The sequence below is a fragment of the Musa acuminata genome, chromosome BXJ3-8 (assembly GCF_036884655.1).
Source record: "Musa acuminata AAA Group cultivar baxijiao chromosome BXJ3-8, Cavendish_Baxijiao_AAA, whole genome shotgun sequence".
Classification (NCBI taxonomy): Eukaryota; Viridiplantae; Streptophyta; class Magnoliopsida; order Zingiberales; family Musaceae; genus Musa; species Musa acuminata.
Genome location: NC_088356.1, coordinates 10,001 through 28,570, shown reverse-complemented (window position 1 = coordinate 28,570; position 18,570 = coordinate 10,001). Strand labels below are relative to the sequence as shown.

At 35.9% G+C, this 18,570-nt stretch overlaps 1 protein-coding gene across 6 annotated transcripts in view; it reads right to left on the bottom strand.

Annotated features, from left to right (window-relative positions):
- LOC135645540 (uncharacterized) overlaps nucleotides 1-18,570 on the bottom strand; it is a 28,799-nt gene that overhangs the window by 9,220 nt on the left and 1,009 nt on the right. For 4 of the 6 annotated variants that reach the window (XR_010498820.1, XM_065164031.1, XM_065164026.1 and 1 more), the window contains exons 3-13: nucleotides 18,212-18,520; nucleotides 17,962-18,051; nucleotides 15,486-15,950; nucleotides 15,254-15,361; nucleotides 14,588-14,718; nucleotides 14,375-14,504; nucleotides 6,905-7,268; nucleotides 6,281-6,783; nucleotides 6,005-6,187; nucleotides 5,769-5,927; nucleotides 2,899-2,973 (exon numbers count right to left, since the gene is read on the bottom strand). Coding sequence is in view for 5 of the 6 variants with exons in the window: in XM_065164031.1 (XP_065020103.1) it covers nucleotides 2,899-2,973; nucleotides 5,769-5,927; nucleotides 6,005-6,187; nucleotides 6,281-6,783; nucleotides 6,905-7,268; nucleotides 14,375-14,504; nucleotides 14,588-14,718; nucleotides 15,254-15,361; nucleotides 15,486-15,950; nucleotides 17,962-18,051; nucleotides 18,212-18,520 (2,517 nt within the window). In the remaining variant the exon portion in view is untranslated. The remainder of the gene's footprint in view (nucleotides 1-2,898; nucleotides 2,974-5,768; nucleotides 5,928-6,004; nucleotides 6,188-6,280; nucleotides 6,784-6,904; nucleotides 7,269-14,374; nucleotides 14,505-14,587; nucleotides 14,719-15,253; nucleotides 15,362-15,485; nucleotides 15,951-17,961; nucleotides 18,052-18,211; nucleotides 18,521-18,570) is intronic. The other 2 variants (XM_065164029.1, XM_065164027.1) reach the window with 2 other exon arrangements.

Below are 18,570 nucleotides of genomic sequence, written 5' to 3'. Positions count from 1 at the left end.
AAGTGAGTGACGGACAAGTCCCGATGTCTCACGAAGAGGTCAGCTTTACAAGCAATTCATCAAACACTTAGTATACAAGAGAGAAAAGAGAGGAAGGAGAAAACAAGGACTTTAGAAGACAAAACAAACAATCGCAAGTCCACAAACGACTGCTTACCAGGTGTCGGGCATAATGGCAAGTTCCTGTCAAGTTAACGTGTGAACTTGTATAAACTGATCAACACCCAACACTACCTCGAAGCCCCATCCACCCTTGTACCACCCGGGGGGTTCCAGGGGTTTGAGCTGGATGACGTTTCACGTCGCACTACGTTCTGCAGAAAATAGGTCGTGACACGCGAAAACGAAGCCATTTTGGGGCAGTTTTGCCCGACGTGGTGAGCGGTTGCACTACAGCACTGCGAAGATGTTACGGGACATGTTACGATGAAAGGTTCGTTGAGCGAAGATGTTACGGAACCGCGATGACTGTTCATGATAGCACACAAAAGCGATGAATGGTTCGTTGAGCGAAGATGTTACGGGACCGTGATGACTGTTCATGATAGCACAACAACCCCCATGCTGATGGGGGCTGTTGTACAATATCTCCCCTTTTCATGCTTCCCCACAGCAACCCCCTTCTAGTAAACAATACGTCCCCCTCCCCTTTCTTCTATCTTGCCTCCTCTTTATCATTGTTACTAGATTCTTTACTCTCCCAGTAGTGCAACCTCCCTCACCAAATGCCTCCTTTATGTCGGTGATCTCCTCCTTTCCTTATAATCTTCCCCAATCTCAATAACCATCCCCCTTCTCTTTCACGCTAGTCTCCCCTCAGTCTTAGCCTATCTCATGCTTGACTGCTTGCCCTCAACTAATCGCCCTCCACTTTCCTCCCCCTTTCATCTTATTACCACTCCCGATAGCATGCAGTCTCTCCGCCCCCACCACACACCTAACAATCTATTCTCGGTCCCCATCATTTGTGATAGCAACCCTCCCCGACATAGCCTCCTCTTTATGGTAGCATGTTCCCTTTTGACTTTGTTGCCTTTGGACTTAGCCGAACTCCATTGCTCTTTTCCGCCATTGCTTCTCACCTCTCTATCACCTTTGCAACCCACCGGTATCCCTCACCAAAATTCATTGTACCACGATGTACCGCCCGATATGGGCGGTACGTACCAATCCGATAAGGGATTGGTATGGGCAATACATATTAGTTTGTCGGTATGTCCCACCGTACCATGTGTCAGTATGTTGGTATGTATCGTACTGACGACTGATCGGTACACCAATAAAGCGAATCATGTCCCTCGCTCTTGATTTTTTTCTTCTCATTAATTCTTACTAACAGTAGTTGAGTCTTAGTCATAATAGTTATAAAGTTATAACATTGCTTTCACGCAAATTTAAAATTTCTTAATGGTATGACCGTAATATTCTTTTTCTCCTAACAATTATGGGATTCCCTCTACCTTCTAATTCCTCAAAGATCTTTATTTTTGACCCCCTCATGGAGTATGAGGTTTACTAAAATGATAAAAGCACACCCACATAAGCATCAAATTTGTACAGCTAGCTGAGATGTAAAAGGCCCCATGCTTGCATCAAGTGGTATGAAGCATCTATTCCACCTTGCATCAAGTGGTGTCATTGTCAACAGTCTTACAATCAAGTGGTATTAGAGCAACCAATCAGCTTTGGTTCACTGGATATTATATATATATATATATACATATATATATATACACATATATATATATATACACATATATATATAAGTGTGTGTGTGTGTGTCTTTGTGCGCATATACTATACACTATACACAGAGAGAGGAATAAGACTTCTAAGCATGTTTACAAAATTGCCCGTATGAATGTATGTTGGACTTTTGATCTATTATGATGTGAATAATATCCTTGATAGATTGCAAATAGGTTTATGGTATTTTGTGGATGATCTATTTTGTTGGACTTTTGCCAAGGATGCATATTTTTATCATGTGTTCATTTATCATATCTGTTTTTCATTTGATATCATTAACATGGAACACTTTAGTGTAAAAGCATGAGCTGTCCACAGCATACTGGCGTGTTATCTGAATATGTTTGAACCCAAGGTTTGTAATTTTGTACCATATCGGAGTTTCAAGCTCAGTTTGATACGGTACGGTATAAGTATACCGAGCGATACATTTCGGTATACCGCTTGGTATATATTAAAAAAAAAAACGATAGCTCTACCCGCGTGAGGAGCCGCATGAAAAAAAAAGGGTCACTCGATTTCCCCGCGCAAATAAAAACGAAAAAGGCAAGGCGATGTCGCTCGATTTCTTTTGTTGGGGAGAAGAAATCGCTTCTCCCCGCGACGTCGCAGAGGCTCTGTCACCATGTTGGATCTCCAAGTTTTCTTCTTTCTTCTCCCTCTTCTTTCTTCTCCATCACCGACCTCTTTTTCTCCCTTTCTTTCTTCTCTGTCACCGATCGATGCTACTGCCCGATAACGGACGGTCCGTGTATCGGCCTGCTGTTGGACCGATAGTACCGCCCGGTACGGGCGATATTATTTGAAATTAAAATCTTTATTTGTACCTATATACACCTAAAATCTTTACACCTCCCAAAATGTTGACATCAGCTTTATGCAGATTGAAATTTTTTTGTCAAGCAGGATATAATCATATATGTTTATGTCAAAGATACATATACATATCAAATGAATTCCATCATCAGATAAGAACAAGGATATGTGACAGCAAGATGCTGTAGAAACTAGTCTAAAATAAATCAGGGCACAATTCATGTAACATGGTCACTCATTAGTGAAACCTAGAACTTAATTCAATGTCCATGTGTAGAAGAGCTGAAATTTAAAAAGATAAAAAAATGAAGACTGGAAAAGAAATGTTTTTACCTTTAGAAAAGGAATAGTTAAATTTGGGTGTTGATGCCTACCAAGGACCTCTAACTCTGAGGATACAGCTCGCATCTGTGGCAATTGACCAAACCAATTTAGAGGAAAAAAAGAGTATTGGCAGTAAATGATAAATAAATTGATTTTTCAAATTACTCATCTTATATATAATTTTAAGAAGTAGAGACACCATTATAAAACCCCAGCAGTAAATCAAAGGAAAGAATGAAACAAAATAAATCAGCAGATATCAAGCAAATAAATCCATCCATTCAGTAGAAAACAGATGAGAACAAATTGCTAAACACGCATGAGAAAAGTTCAAACATATACACCAAATTTTAGAATGTGCAATCTCCAGATTGCATCTGATAGAAAGTTACTGCACTATTAATCTCTTTAAACCAAGATTCTTGTATCCACATTTTGCTGTAAAATCCTTGATTACCACACAAGTACAACAATCCACAAGTACAAAAACAAGCCATAATATTCCAACTATTTGGGGTTGGCTTGATATTTTCCGAAGCAATTGTAGTCTAACCATGCTGATTTAAGGTATTGTATCAATGGTATTGTCTTAATCAATAAGTTCACCACATGGTCAACCACATCTGAGAATACAGTAATGCTGCTGTATTTACACTTGAAGTTTGTAACATCAAGGAATCAACAACAAATACATGAGATTCCCAAAGTTCCAAGTATACACCAGTGTAAAGTATATGATATATATTATCCTTACTGCTAAAAACATTTTAGAATTAACCACAATTATGTTTGGAAAAATAACCCTAATGCTTATGTTAGGATGTGGGAGAAAATAAATATGCTACTTATCGATGTGTCTTTTTTGTCCTTATGGCTTCTTTGTAAAATAAGATGACAACATGGTATACAGATGTCATAATACAAGGAGTTGGAGAAGTGACAAGAAAGTTAAAGAAGAATCACATCTTGGGAACAGAGGATCATGTCTTCCATATAGTTGATAAAAATATATATAAGATGAGATGTAAAAGTATAAAGATGATAGAACAATGTTTAATAGAATGAGCTATAATATAACAATTTATGGTATTGTCTTAGATCACTTTGTCAAACATAAAGAATTTCCTTTAGAAACCAACGGATGTCTTTAAAAATTCTCTATAATGAATAAATAGATTTAACAAACAAATATACTTCAAAACAAGAGTTTGGGGAAGAATTGAGAAAGTCCACAATACATAATGTTTTCAAATCCCATACTAAACAGAATTCCATCACGACTTTGATGAAATTGAAACAAAAAAGGTGATGGTGTGATACCAACTTCTTCGAGAAGAAGTTTCTCACAGCGGAATCATAAACATCATAGAAACAAATAAATTAATGGCATATAGTTCATGGATTAATTGATCAAAAGAGCTAGCACCAAACTCTAATAAGATTGTTCATTCCACTAATAGAGTTAATTGAAAGGATAACCACAAAACTTCCCCAGCTTGGACGACATCAACTTTGAAGGAATATCATTATTTTTTGCAAAGCTAAAAGGGATAGAGCATGAAGTCTAGCTGATACTACAGTAGTAAATTTTATGACAGGAAAGGAGCTAAAATAGAATTGTCCATTCGTCATCATAATGCTCCTAATATCATAACTAATGGGTAAGAGAAGAAGATAAGGAAAATAGTGTACTAATAAATATTAAGAGATGAAAACTTCTGCTAGAACCCTACAAACTTAAATTCTGATGGTTTTATAATTTTCCAAAAAAAGGACATCTAATGAAGGTATTCTTATCATTAATTAACTCAAATTGCATTCTAATAACACTCCAATAAATAACATAAATAATTCAAAAATACAAATATTATTATATAGAAAACCTTAAACCTAGACATGAGAGGATTTCAGATTCAGATTTAAGATTGTCAAAATAAGACTAATATGAACTCATCCTGCATCATCCACCTTACCCATTGCTTAAATTGAGTGCTCTATTACTAATGGAAGGATCTCAGCCTAAATCATGCACATACACATTTGCCACACCAAGGGTAATAATATAACCTTTTGAAGACCATAATATATGAACTACCAAGACTATTTCCTACCAAACTGGAATCAGCAACAAAACCCAACTCAAACTCAAGAAGTCCACCTCTGTAAAAGCCACTGACCTAATATTAAAAAGCAAGGCACCTAAAATTTATGTAAAACATCTATCATAATGGTTGCAGCTATGCTCTTATGAACCAAAAAATTTTCTGGCAATTCCTCTCAGGAAGGAAGAATCAGAGCTAAGGTGGCAAATGACAAGTTTTAGTACAAGGAGAAATTGATTACACAGTAGAAACAAATCGATAAACAACAGGAAACATTTGAAACCTGAGGGATGCAATGGATCTGAGGGCAATGTCCTGAGTTTTAGTACAAGAAAAGGTAATTATGTGATACACACAAACCAATAAGGAAATATTTATAAAAAAATTAGAAGTCTATTAATGCTTCAAATATATTGTTGAAGTGGTTTGAATCACAAAAACATTAACAACCTTAAATGGTTCAAGCTTGAGCCATGGAATAATGAGCCATGCCATCTACCTTCAGCAATGCAAAAGGTCATGCCATCTCATTTTGTGAGAGACAGGAACAAAATGAAAAAAAAAATGTTTTAACTTTTTTTTCTACTGTAATAATCCTAAGTCAGCTCCAAAATACAAATAGGCCAGAAGATTGATTTAACTTTTCCACTGGCAGCAACCTCACAAACTGGACCCCGGTGCATGATCTTTGCTTCAGGTGCCAAAGAGCAACATGATATCTCCAAAAAAAAAAGAAACAGTAGCAAAAAATACTAATAGTCTATTTAACATGCATACCGGCTCCTCCAACAATGGCAGAATATCTCGAGCAGTACCGACATAGGACAGTATAGCAGCAAGTACATCAGGAACATGGGGATTGATATCCAAATGCCGCAACAGGTAACATAAAGTGTCAATAATATAGTCTGCATTTGCCACAACCAAGTGCCCTACCTGTTCCAAATAATGTAGCATCAGTACAAAAAACAAAGAGCTGGTGCTTTTACAGTTTCTCTTTTTTTTGCACTCACGGTGGCATGGCCGGACAAAACAGAAAGAACACGTAGGACAGCATCTGATGCGATTCTTATCTCACTGTTAGAGCAAATCAAGTTCCTTAGTAATAAATAAAGAGAAGAGTGCAAAAATCCACTGCTTATAAAATCTTTTCCAAGAACTATGCTGAAAATGCCTATTCCATCTAAGATCACCTGAACCAATGAACCATAAAAAATAATCAATATCAAGGTTAGGAGAACATTCAAGAAACTGAGTCAAGAACTTAATTGGTGAAAATACATTTCCTGTTGCAGCATTATGGTGTCTAGGAAGAAATGTAATGGAAGATCTAATTCTATTTCATGTTCCAGCAGAGGTGCATTCTGATCCAATGGAATGTCCCACACTTCAGGTGACAAATATTCATGCAAAATGCTGCCAATGGAAAGAATTGTAGCATCCCTATTATCCTTTCCCTCTCTCGTATTCCAAGCTGATCCTTGGCATTTGAAAGTTGTAGACTTGTCATCATCATATGCAAGTTTCTTTTCTTGCAAGGTTTCTTCCCTAGACTTTTTAAAGAATGTTGAATATGTATTAACTGACTGTTCTGATAATCCGTATATTATCTCATTTAACACGCAAACTGCAGAACTTGTCTTGCGCAATAACTGGCCAGAACCATGATGAAAATACCAAGTTTTCCACTGTTCTTTGCCATATTCTTTCATACGAAGCTCTGATATCAACTGGCGAAACTGATCTAGCAAATTATCAACAAGAACTGATAAAAACATATTGCTCTTTTGTCCTAAGGATAAGACAAAAATAATAATTAAAAACAAAACTTCTATCAGGAAGAAAAAGTTCTTAACTTAATACAACAAATCATCATAAAACTAATGAACAAAGACTGAAAACCTAACTATTACCTGATATTATGGACAGCCCGACAAGTCTAAGTACTCCAGCAAGAGTTAGGTATAGTTTCGGACTGCCAGCAATACCAAACCAAGGAGGCATGTGAGGAAACTCCAAAACACTACTTACATATTCTGAAGGACTTTGCAAATCCTCATCTTGCAAAATAGAAATTTTGGAAACAACAGGAAAAGTGGCATCCATGGTAAGATTTCTTGGAGAACTCAAGATATTGCCAGTTTTCAGCTCAGCAATGGAAAGCAAGTATCCAGTTGAAAGTGGTTTTGACAAAATTAGGTTATTCATGGAACCAGCAAACCGTGAATTATGACTGAAGCATAATCCAAAACACTCCAAAAAACATGATGCATTGACCTGCCAATACCAATAAGTTCAAATCCCAGAAACCAATTTGCAATCCTATAAAAAGTATAAATGTGGCAAATAAAGTAACATATATGATCAGGGAAGAATAAAGTAGAAATCAGCTACTCTCTGTAAGATAAGAAAAGAAACCAACAAGTAGCTAAAATAAGTTCATTATATGACAGAAACCCATAAATCACAGAAAATAAGGCTTTGAAAAGTGAGTCAAATCAGATTAAATCATTTGGAAGAAATAAAAAATTAACTAAAAACATGTTCACTAAATGACAAAAGCTAGTAAATCACAAAATTAAGGCTTTAAAAAAATACATAAATTGGATAAATCCAATTTGGAAATGTAAAATATCATCAATTTATGGTTGATATAAATAACTAATTATAACTATAACGCTTGAAACTTATCAGGGTCAAAGTTTTTGTTGATATGTGATTAGCAAGAATTAGTAGTGTTGGGATCAAAATATATTAGTGAAATGAATATGCATCACAAAATTGCCATGGTTACTTCTAATAAACTGAAAACTCAAGCAGAAACAACATACTATCACTTCTACTCGTAGCCTGTATCAACTGACAAAAAAGTAATACACCAACAAGTTTACATTCTGAACATTAGTACTGCCCATGGAAACTTTGACACGGAACATCATAAAATTGCACTCAATGCTTCATGCACCATCGTGCTGAAAAGTATATATGCATGCAATCTAGTACCGTGTCACCACTTTATTGAAAAGTATAATACCAATTTTAAGCTTCATGCACCATCATACTGAAAGGTTTAGATACATGCAATCATGCACCATTCATGATGGATCATACCAATTTAACAAATATGCACTGCTACAATCTAATAGTGTACCACCACCATAGTAAACCATCATTTAACATGCTGTTTTAACCCCTTATAGCAAATAACCAAATGGCTCTTAACAGAGCTTAAAGTCTGGATAGTGAGTACCAAGGTACGCAATACCGAATGATACCGCCTGGTAAGGGTGGTACATACTGGTCCGACGGCATACCGGTACGCGGATCGCCCGCTACCGGGTGGAACAAATAATAATAATAAAATAATATATATATATATATATATTTATTTATATATAAATATTTTAGAAAAAGGCGACACGATGTTGCCTTTGGTGCCTATTTTGGATTTTATATATATATATATATATATATATATATATATATATATATATATATATATATATATACACACATATATATATATATATTTAAATAAACGAGGCGACGTCGCCGAGGCGATGCTACGTCGCCTTTTAAATAAAAAAAAAAAAAAAATCTTATATATATATATATATATATATATATATATATATATATATATATAAATTTTTATATATATACCGCCTGCGAGAAAAGAGAGGCGACGTCGCCGAGGCGATGCGACATATATATATAATCTTATATATATATATATATATATATATATATATATATACCGCCTGCGAGAAGAGAGAGGCGACGTCGCTTCAGCGACGTTGCCGAGTTATATATATATATATATATATATATATATATATATATATATATATATATATATATATATATATATATATATATATATATATATATATATATATATCGAGTGGTATACCGCTCGATATACCGTTCCGTACCGTACCGAGCGAACGTTGAAACGCCGGTACGGTACGATATTGGGAACCTTGGTGAGTACTATGTTCTTTATGCTCTCTCTATCGCAACCAACCAAATGTCACTTCACAGACTTCATGCTCCTGCTATTGTGACATGACATTTGTCTAACTGCAAAGGGCTGAAGAGCTCAGTCACCTAGCACCAAACCATCAGCAGAGGGTGGCAGGATTGTGGAATTGGAATTGCATCAATGGATGTTCTATCTTAACAATGTGTGCACAGTTAAATTAGACAGTAGATCAGTGGATCAGTTCCTTGCAAGTGTGTATGAGACGCTTTTTGGATTGGTTAGTTTCACATGACAGCAGGAGCTATGACAATTCGCAATGTGGTACATAATTGTGTCTACATCTGATAGGCCTGATGTAAGTGCATGACAATAAACCCTATCGTGCAACCAGAAACTACAAAATAGATGTTAGCATATTCCATTTTTTCTTTTAAACCATAATCATTTAAGCTTCTTTCTGTAGATCATGGTCATAAGCATCAACTCAAATTTCTGGTTTCCTAATGCGACTACAAAATCTGTAATTCAAGGTTCAAGTGTGGAAAATTTAGATTCATATTCACTCTCTTAACAAAATCATGAGATTCATCAGTACACCACAAGACTAGCGTTCCTTACCATAGAGGATACAGAATATGATCATTATTAATAACCACGCACTAAATGAGCATGGTAACCATAAGACAGAATGAGTCACAAACTATGTCAGCCAGCATCCTTGATGTTGCCAATTGGTTGCAAAAGATTTTGAACAGGATATGTGAAGCAAAACCATAACCCTTGAATTTTATTTCTTTCCTCTACAGAGAAATTATCATTTATAGTTGTTACCTTAGCACAAACTAAATGGCTGCAGTCCCGTTTTAATTTTCTTTTGACCATTTTTTGTTATTTAGATCTATTTTCTTTAATCATCTTATTCATGTTCTAGCTCAGGGTTTGTCATGTCAACCTATACTGTCCAGTATAAGTGGTATGTACCAGTCTGATAGGATGCCGATACGTGGACCGCCCTTTGTCGAGCGATACCATCACATGACCTCGTATATGACGATATGGGATTTGTACCGGGCGATAACGATCAAAATCGGACCATTACCAACCTGTACAAGTCGATAACAGTCGGATTTCAACCGTTATCGATCAAGGGCTGAGATTGCCCTATTTCGAACGGTCAAATTGACCGTTTGAAAAGAGGCAAAATATAGGGAAGGCAATTGCAAAGTGGTTCAATTTCTACAGGATTCTAACAAGCACAACCTAAGGTCTATATTATCAGAGCATAGTCTCTTCTACTAAAAAATCTGGCACGGGAATCTAGCATCCAACACCAAAAGAGATCCACAGTGTGTATTTAGATAAGGAGGTGTCAGAACTTAATGATTGGATCAAATTCTTCAAGAGGCAGTGGGACGAATATGGGGTAACATTGATGTACGACAGTTGGACAAGGCCAACAAGAATAAGTATCATTAATTTTCTTGTTTATTGCAATAGACGAGTGGTTTTTCATAAGTCAATTAATACTTTCGACAAGTATCATCCTAGTAGAGGAGATCGGACCAAAGTACATTGTCTAGATAATCACCGTAATGGAGCCAATTTCAAGAAGATCGATTTATAATTGATGGAAAAAAGAAAAACATTGTTTTGGACTTCATATGCAGCTCATTGTATGGATTTAATGTTGAAGGATATTGGTGAGCTACCATTAGTCAACAAGTGTAGCTCGAGCACAGTCGATCACAAAATATATATCAGTGATTTAAAAAGCGCTAGGCGCCAAAAGGCGCCAAGGTCCAAAAACGCCCGAGGCGCTAGGCGCTCGCCCGAGCGAAACGAGGCGTTAAAATATAAAAATATATAATATAATTAATATAATTATTTAAATAAAAAATATGCTATTAAATTAAGAAAATTGAATACAAAATCACAATGTCATATTAATAAAAAGTCTCAAAAATTAAAATAATAAAATTTTACATCAAATCTATTGAGTTGCTCTGTACACTTGTCATTTATTCTGAAACCTAACAATAATTTTAAATAAATAAAAATTAATAGTATTAAAATCAAAATAATATATTATAAATTTAATAAATAAAAATACTATTATTAGTATATAGTTAACTGTTAATATACTGTTAACAGTATAGTGAGAAGAGTGTGAGAAGGCCGAGGCTGCTAAGGCAACGACAGCGGGAGCGGGAGCTGCGAGCGACGAGCAGCGACAACAACGATGAGCGACAATTGTGGCAGTGGCGAGTAGCGACAGTGGCAGCCGCAGCAGAGAGCAACGACAACGGAGAAGAAATCTCGACGGCAAAATCGCGAGTGTTAGGGTTGGGGAAGTCCGGGAAATCGTGAGAGGGAGCCTATCGGTGATTTAGTTAGTTCAATTGAACCAACTAAAGCACTGGAGATCGAACCAGACGTAAAACACTGGTTCGGTCGCCTGGTTTAACCCGGGCGCTCGCCCGAAGCGCCCGGTGCCTGGGCTCGGGCGAGCGCCTAGGCGGCGCCTCATTGAAGCGAGGCGCTTGGACATGAAGCGAGGCGCTCGGGCCTCGCCTCGCCCGAGCGCCTAAGCGAGCGCCCGAGCGCCTATTGAAATCACTGGTATATATATATATCATCATTGGGTCCACTCTTTAATGCAAAAGTATATAAATGGTGAGATACTCAGACCTGTAGTCACTCGGTTTACTATAAATTTCATTGCTTTAAAGTCAATACAACCAAAGAGACAAGGCCTCAAGGCATTGGTCACCTAACATAAATGGTCCGATTCCAGGTATTCGAGATCGGGCTATGGAAAAAAGATAGAAAAGACTAATTCTTTGTTTCAGATTTTGGGATATCGTGAATGAAATCATAAAAGGTGTGGAACCACTTTACGTTGTTCTTTGTAAGATAGATATGGACACGCATCTACAAATGTTTTATCTTAGACATATGTTGATTACAGCAAGAGAGGTCAAGAAAGCATTCGAAGATGATTTTAAGGCCAACCAATACTTACAGATCATTGTTCACAGAACTGAAGTTCATATGGACCAAGATATATCCATAATGCAGTTAAATTCATATTCAATGTAATTTAATTCATTATTTTTAATATTTAAAAAATTTTTACTAACAAAATTATGTCTTGCATCATATAATCTAAATCCAACCATTCAATTTCGATATAGTCTTAAAACACGATCATATTTATTATCGATACTAAAAAATATTATATATTGACTCTTATCAAACACTATCGATGCTATGATAGAGGGCCAATTATTCCAAGAAACAATTGGCTCATTCTTCAACGATGTAGCTATATCATGTCGTTATAATATAGATCTTGGTGAGGAAAAATTACACACATATTGATTATAAATTATATTTGATATTAATTATTTATTATGTTAATAAAGTCTTATTTGCATCTTTTTGCAATCAAATGGTCGCTACATTTTAGAGGGGATGTATCAAATTTAAGGACGATTGTCATCCGTGCCTTTTCGTAGACGACAACATCTAATGGTTACGAACGTAATTGGTCAACGTTCGTATTGATTCACACGAAGGATCGCAACAAACTATCGTATAGGCGGTTAGAGAAACTAGTATATGTCTACTATAACATACAATTAAGGTTGCGATGTGCCGAGCTGGACAAGGAGCCAAACGAAACAAAGATTAATCCCATCAACCTCCAATTCTACAACAAAGATTAAGAGTCGATGCTAGAGTGGGTCGAAGCGACGAAGAACCAAGAGGATCTTCTACTTGATAAGATGGGAGATCCTCAACGTCCTTCGTATTTTATTATCGAGGCAATAGGAAAAGAGGAAGCACATCCAACCCAAAGAAAGATCCCCCTCAGTCAGAACGTGGCAGAAGGAGTCGGACAACATCGAGTCAGACTACTCTAGGAACTAAAAACACCCAATCGTCGTAGTTGTCCGCCTAACGTACAAAGGCAAAGGCAAAGGGTAAGGCAGTAGCATCAGTTGCACCGTTGGAAAGAATCGAGTCGGGCGACAAGACACCTTTGCAATCGTATTTAACAAACCTGCTTGGTCTAGAGACATAGTAGAGACATGGACAGAATAGAGTCGGGTTAAGTTTATGCACGGAAAGAAAAGGGTACGACAATGGATAATTTTGAACATATGCAATAAAGCCTACAGGATTTAACACGAAGTGAAGCTCATCGTATTCACAACCGTCGTACTATGGAGAATCTTACGTCCAACAATAGTATGATGATAGTTGGTCATATTTCTCCAAGCAACAGTGCGTAGATTGACCTTACGATATGAAGCAGTAGATCAATAGCGAAAGTAGAAGTTATGACATTCTGTATGCTCCAAACCAATACATGCCACATTCGTCCTTGCCACAGGAGCCGCCTCGGACATGTGGTTCACGACAATCAAATTACGACTATCACCACATTGATGCACCAATGGCATCCAATGTATCAATACACTGTCGTGGGATCAATTTCAGGATTGGATCCTGCAAACATATCATAATGATATCCAGAAACATAGGATCTAGAACCCCGATCCATTGCCCGTGAACTCTCGTCGTTCTTTTTGGTGGTAGAACTAGATATATCCATCGATTAATTACTTCATTGATTTGAATCTTAAAGTTTGAGTTATTTTAAAAATAATTTAATAATTCAAATCATTTCTTTATAGATAGTTCAATATTAATGGAAGGATGATCCGCAGCGTATCACAAAGCTACTCCTCAAAGCTCGAAAAAGAATATTTTTGCAATTCTTTTCTAATTTACATTATTTTTGCTAAAATTATACTAAATTTATATTTATTTCCAACTTAAAAACACTAATCTAACTTTTTTTCTATTTTTCAGGTATTTTTAGAACTATTTTCGATTATTTTGGGCATATCGTCGGTATGTCTCGGTACGTACCGTACCAACGTATGGTCGGGACACTAGTACGGACTGAAATTGTAAACCTTGTTCTAGCCAAAAACTATATTAAAAGATAAGCTCCAAACCATTTGTAGAAATGGGTTGAATTACCTTCGTAAGGCTGAAACAAGTATATTTGCCCTCTCTTTAAAGTTCATTATTAACCATGAAAAGGAAATAAAAACATAAAAAAAAAAGGGAATAGATACAAATAACACACTGTTTAGTAGTTAAATAGCACTGTATGTCATGTAAATAAAAGAAAATTTTATCACAAGAATAAATACATGCAAAGGATTTTGAAGTCAAAAACACAAATAAGAAGGTCCCAATACACTACAGAAAATAAATAATACATTCTCTGGAAATAAATACATGCAAAGGGTTTAGGGTTTTGGGTTGAAATAAATAATACATTCTCTGGAAACAAAAAATTGTGAACATCTGTACTTACAGGAGACTGAAGGTAATTAACTAAAAGGTCTGGACCTGCATAATAGACTAGAGAAAGTAGTTTCTGAGCATGTGACAAAGCAATTGTCTTATCACTTCCAAGAACCACACGTGGAAGCACTTTGATGAGGCTGCCAACAAGTTGAAAAAGTAAGATTCACTGCAGCAGCACAAAAATTATCTATTTTCTTAACTAACTAATACGAGAACAAACCTGGTAAATATATCAGCAATTTCATTTTTGGTTATAAATTTCTCACCCAAAACAAATAAAGATTCGAGGGATTCCTGTGCTACCATGGACACAACATCTGCATCGTCACAAACCAGCACGCACAAACATTCCTGCAATTATTATATACAAGAAAAGGAATTAGCAATAAAATTCAACCCAAACTACCATGTCAACAGGAGACAAACCTGCACATACTATTATTCTAATGCTCCTGTCAACTAAACTATCACTTAAATGAAATTATGAACCATAAAAGTTAACATGATTGCACATAAGTTTAATGGCAGTGCTAATATAATGCAGGAGTAGCATAACAAAGACAAAGATCTAAGAGAAGTATAGAACAAAATCATAAAAAAAATTGTTAAAATTGAACCACCGAATTTTACTCATTATCACTATTAACAACAATATAATTCATGACATTGTACAGTTTAAGCATTCATAAAATAGCCACAAAAGAAAGGACAGCAGTTAGATTTTCAAAATAATCAAACTAAGCAATTAATAATATATATATAAGAATTAAAAGTCAATACTGAACCAAGTCATAATAAGAAAAGTTTTAGTTAAGAGAAACCATTATGCCTCTGCTCCATAATGATAGATCACACACAACAACTGAACCTAAGACAGTATACTCACCAAAAGCATTAATTTGCTTCTTTTCAAGGTGCATCTGCAATTCAACAGAAGCCCCTGTATGCCATCTACAAGTGCTTTTCTGACCTTTTCTGCAGGATGAATACAAAGCTGAAAATGACAATGAACCACTTTATTGTCACAGATGAGAGGATTAATAATGGATCCCATTACCCACGAAACCTCGAAGAAAACAACAAAATAAACAAATAATAGGGAGGATGATAATACATACATGTGGAAATGCAGCAGACATTAATTTATCAACATTAGAAGAAGTTTCATCAATCCACTCCTTGGAACGATGTACGAATAAAGTTCTTTCGCCATTGCTATGATCAACTATCTTTCGTTTATGATCATCGTTGATAGCTTGATTAAACGAATCTCCAATCATATTTGCTGACTGAACATGACCATTTAAAGGTAAACTACGAAGAGCCTCTAGAACAGATTGGGTAGAGTTATTTTCCTTGGGTGCAAGTGATCCAATATCATTTACAGGCATGTCAAGGGAGTGCAGATTTGCCTTATCGTCTAAAACAATAATCAAGAACTCAGTCAAACCACAAATAGCCTGCTCGATGGCCACAGAGCTTCCAGCAGCACCACTAATCATATTTTTTGATACATATAAGGCCTTTGCAAAACGGCTTACAACGCCCGGTAGAAAGAAGGCAAGTGCATCAGCAGTACCAACCTAAGATATCAATCAACATAAACAACACAAACAACATCAAGGATTACAGGTCCACAGCGAGAATATGTAGAACAGTTATGATGTTGGAGACAATTAAGTACAGGTTTGCCAAAAAGAGCAAGGCCAGATCAATCATGAACCTAACTTGCTTTCACCATATTAAAATAACCTCATAGACGAGAAACATAAACATATGAAATAAAGAAAAGTGAACTAGTGCACACAGCTCACGCTAGTGTTAGGTCTAGAGAGTACCAATGTATGACTAAAAAATTCAACATAACAATAAGAAATATCATGCTTAAAAATTTAAAGAATGACCACAGAGAGCAAAAATATGATTGCATACAATATATTTTATATATTTAACTAATACCAACAGATTATTCGAAAATATCTAGAAACGAGTCAATTCAAACACCAGCATGAAATCACATATCAATTTCAAGTTCTTGTAACTGAAAAAATAATCACCAAATAGCTTTTTGACATTTTGCCCCAATGAAAAGAACTAGCTACTTTTGTGCAGTGGCTACAGCATGCATAGATGGGTAAACCCCGATATGCAATAAATAAGAGTCTCATGAATTAGGTAATTGGTTCCAAAACGATTACTATTGCACAAAATATGATTAAAAAGATACATCATACGCAAGAAAAAAAATGGTATTCCACTCAGTAACACATAAATTCAACTAGTACAATTATTACTACGAATTAAAAAAAGGTGTAGATGAAAAAATAAACTACTTGACAGCACCTCTCAAGTAAAATCTTCCAAATTCCTGACATAAAGTGGTCAAGACTCAAAAATCCCCCCTAATGAGGAACTATGACATGATTCCAACAACACTAACCAACGGAATAAGTACAGATATTGAAGAGATGTGTATGATCAATTAAGCTACTGCATTACAGCCTCTTAGAACTCATTGAATGTCCACTAAAATCAGGGTAATTCAGATAAATTTTGTAAAAAAAGATAGACTCATGTTGGCTCTTTTCAGTTGCTTCAAATATAGAAATATATACTCTTCAAAACTCAAATAACTGAAAGTCAGACCTTACTTCAAGCGATTTAGACTCATGTTGGCTCTTTCCGCTTTATTCCTACCAACGTTGTCAAACAAGAGCTGTCCTCCAATAAGAGTAGGTCTCACATGCTAAGAAGGCCCAAATTGACCAGACCTGCCCTCTTATGCCTAATAAATGATTAATCATTCAATGACTAACACATTCCTTTTTTTTTCTTTTATTAACATGTTCCTCTGTTTTGCTAACATGCTCTTCAAGGGCTTGCTTCTTGTTGCAATCTCATCTAAGTAGGTTACAACAACTTGCTATGGAAGAAACATAAAATAAAAAATAATCCAAAGAAGCTCTTAATAAAATTTGAGGGAGGGAGGGGAGCACAAGACCACCTAATTTTAGCTAATCATGGCATTGACGGAAGGTGTAAGAGAAGTTGAGATATCTTCTAGTTATATGGTAAATAGTCAATGAGTCCACTAAACATATCATCATAGTTCTATCCATTTACATCAAGACTCCTGTTTAAGCAGGCTGATAAGCTACCTCCTAGGCAACAGAACAAGCATCTGTCCTCCAAAAGTAACACATACGAGGTAAATTGAAGAGCTTATAGCCAAACCCAGTCGAGGTGAGTACCTGGGCAAGTGGCCACATGGGTGCCAAAGATATCTTTTGAAGCAATGTCTGACAAACTTTGTATAGCTTTAACAATGCAATACATGCCTCTACATGTATCCAACTCAAAAGTGTCAAATATAAAACAGTTCATATGTCAAACAAAACCATCGTAACTTATGTTTCATATTCCACAAAGTCTACACTCTACAGCAACACCTAGGTCTTCTCAAACCTGAGCATTGAGAGCTTGCGAAAACTTCATAATTAAGTATACAACATGTGACAAAGAATTTATATACATGAACATATATCACTTGAATATCACTTGTAGGATATTATAGGAGATCAATATTCATGATACCTTGGCAACAAGGACTCGAAGGGTAAGAAATGCCTCTTTCCGGAGATTTGCACTTCCACGGTGTCCTCTCAGTGCCTCAAGTTCAGCAGCCTTTAAGAGAACAAGAGAAATTATTTTGGACATTTATTTACATCAAAATAACTAAAACAAACAGCTCCGGAGAGTGACACAGATAAGTAACTGAAATTAGATTACCAAAACAATGCAACAATAAAATAAAATGAATAAAAACAAAGCATGAATGACTTACTTGGAGAAGAAGTGATAGCCAATGCCCTACTGCAGCTGAAGCATTTTGAGATTGGAGAAATGCTAGCAAACATTCTAGTGATTCTACACAATTTCTCGAGAGAGTATTATGATGCACAAAAGCACCATCAATAGATTTGGATGTAGGCATGATAACCCTTTGCTTGCATGAACAGGAAATAGCAGAGCAAGGTTGTAAATTGAGAAGCATCGCCCTAAAGCATCTTATTATTCCTTCACGAAATTCTTCTGATGCCTCAGAATGTGAAAGCATAGCTCCAGTGGTAATTTTCTGTAGCACCACAACCATCTGAAACATTACATTTTTATGTTGTTTCAATTCAAATTTTAATGGAACTA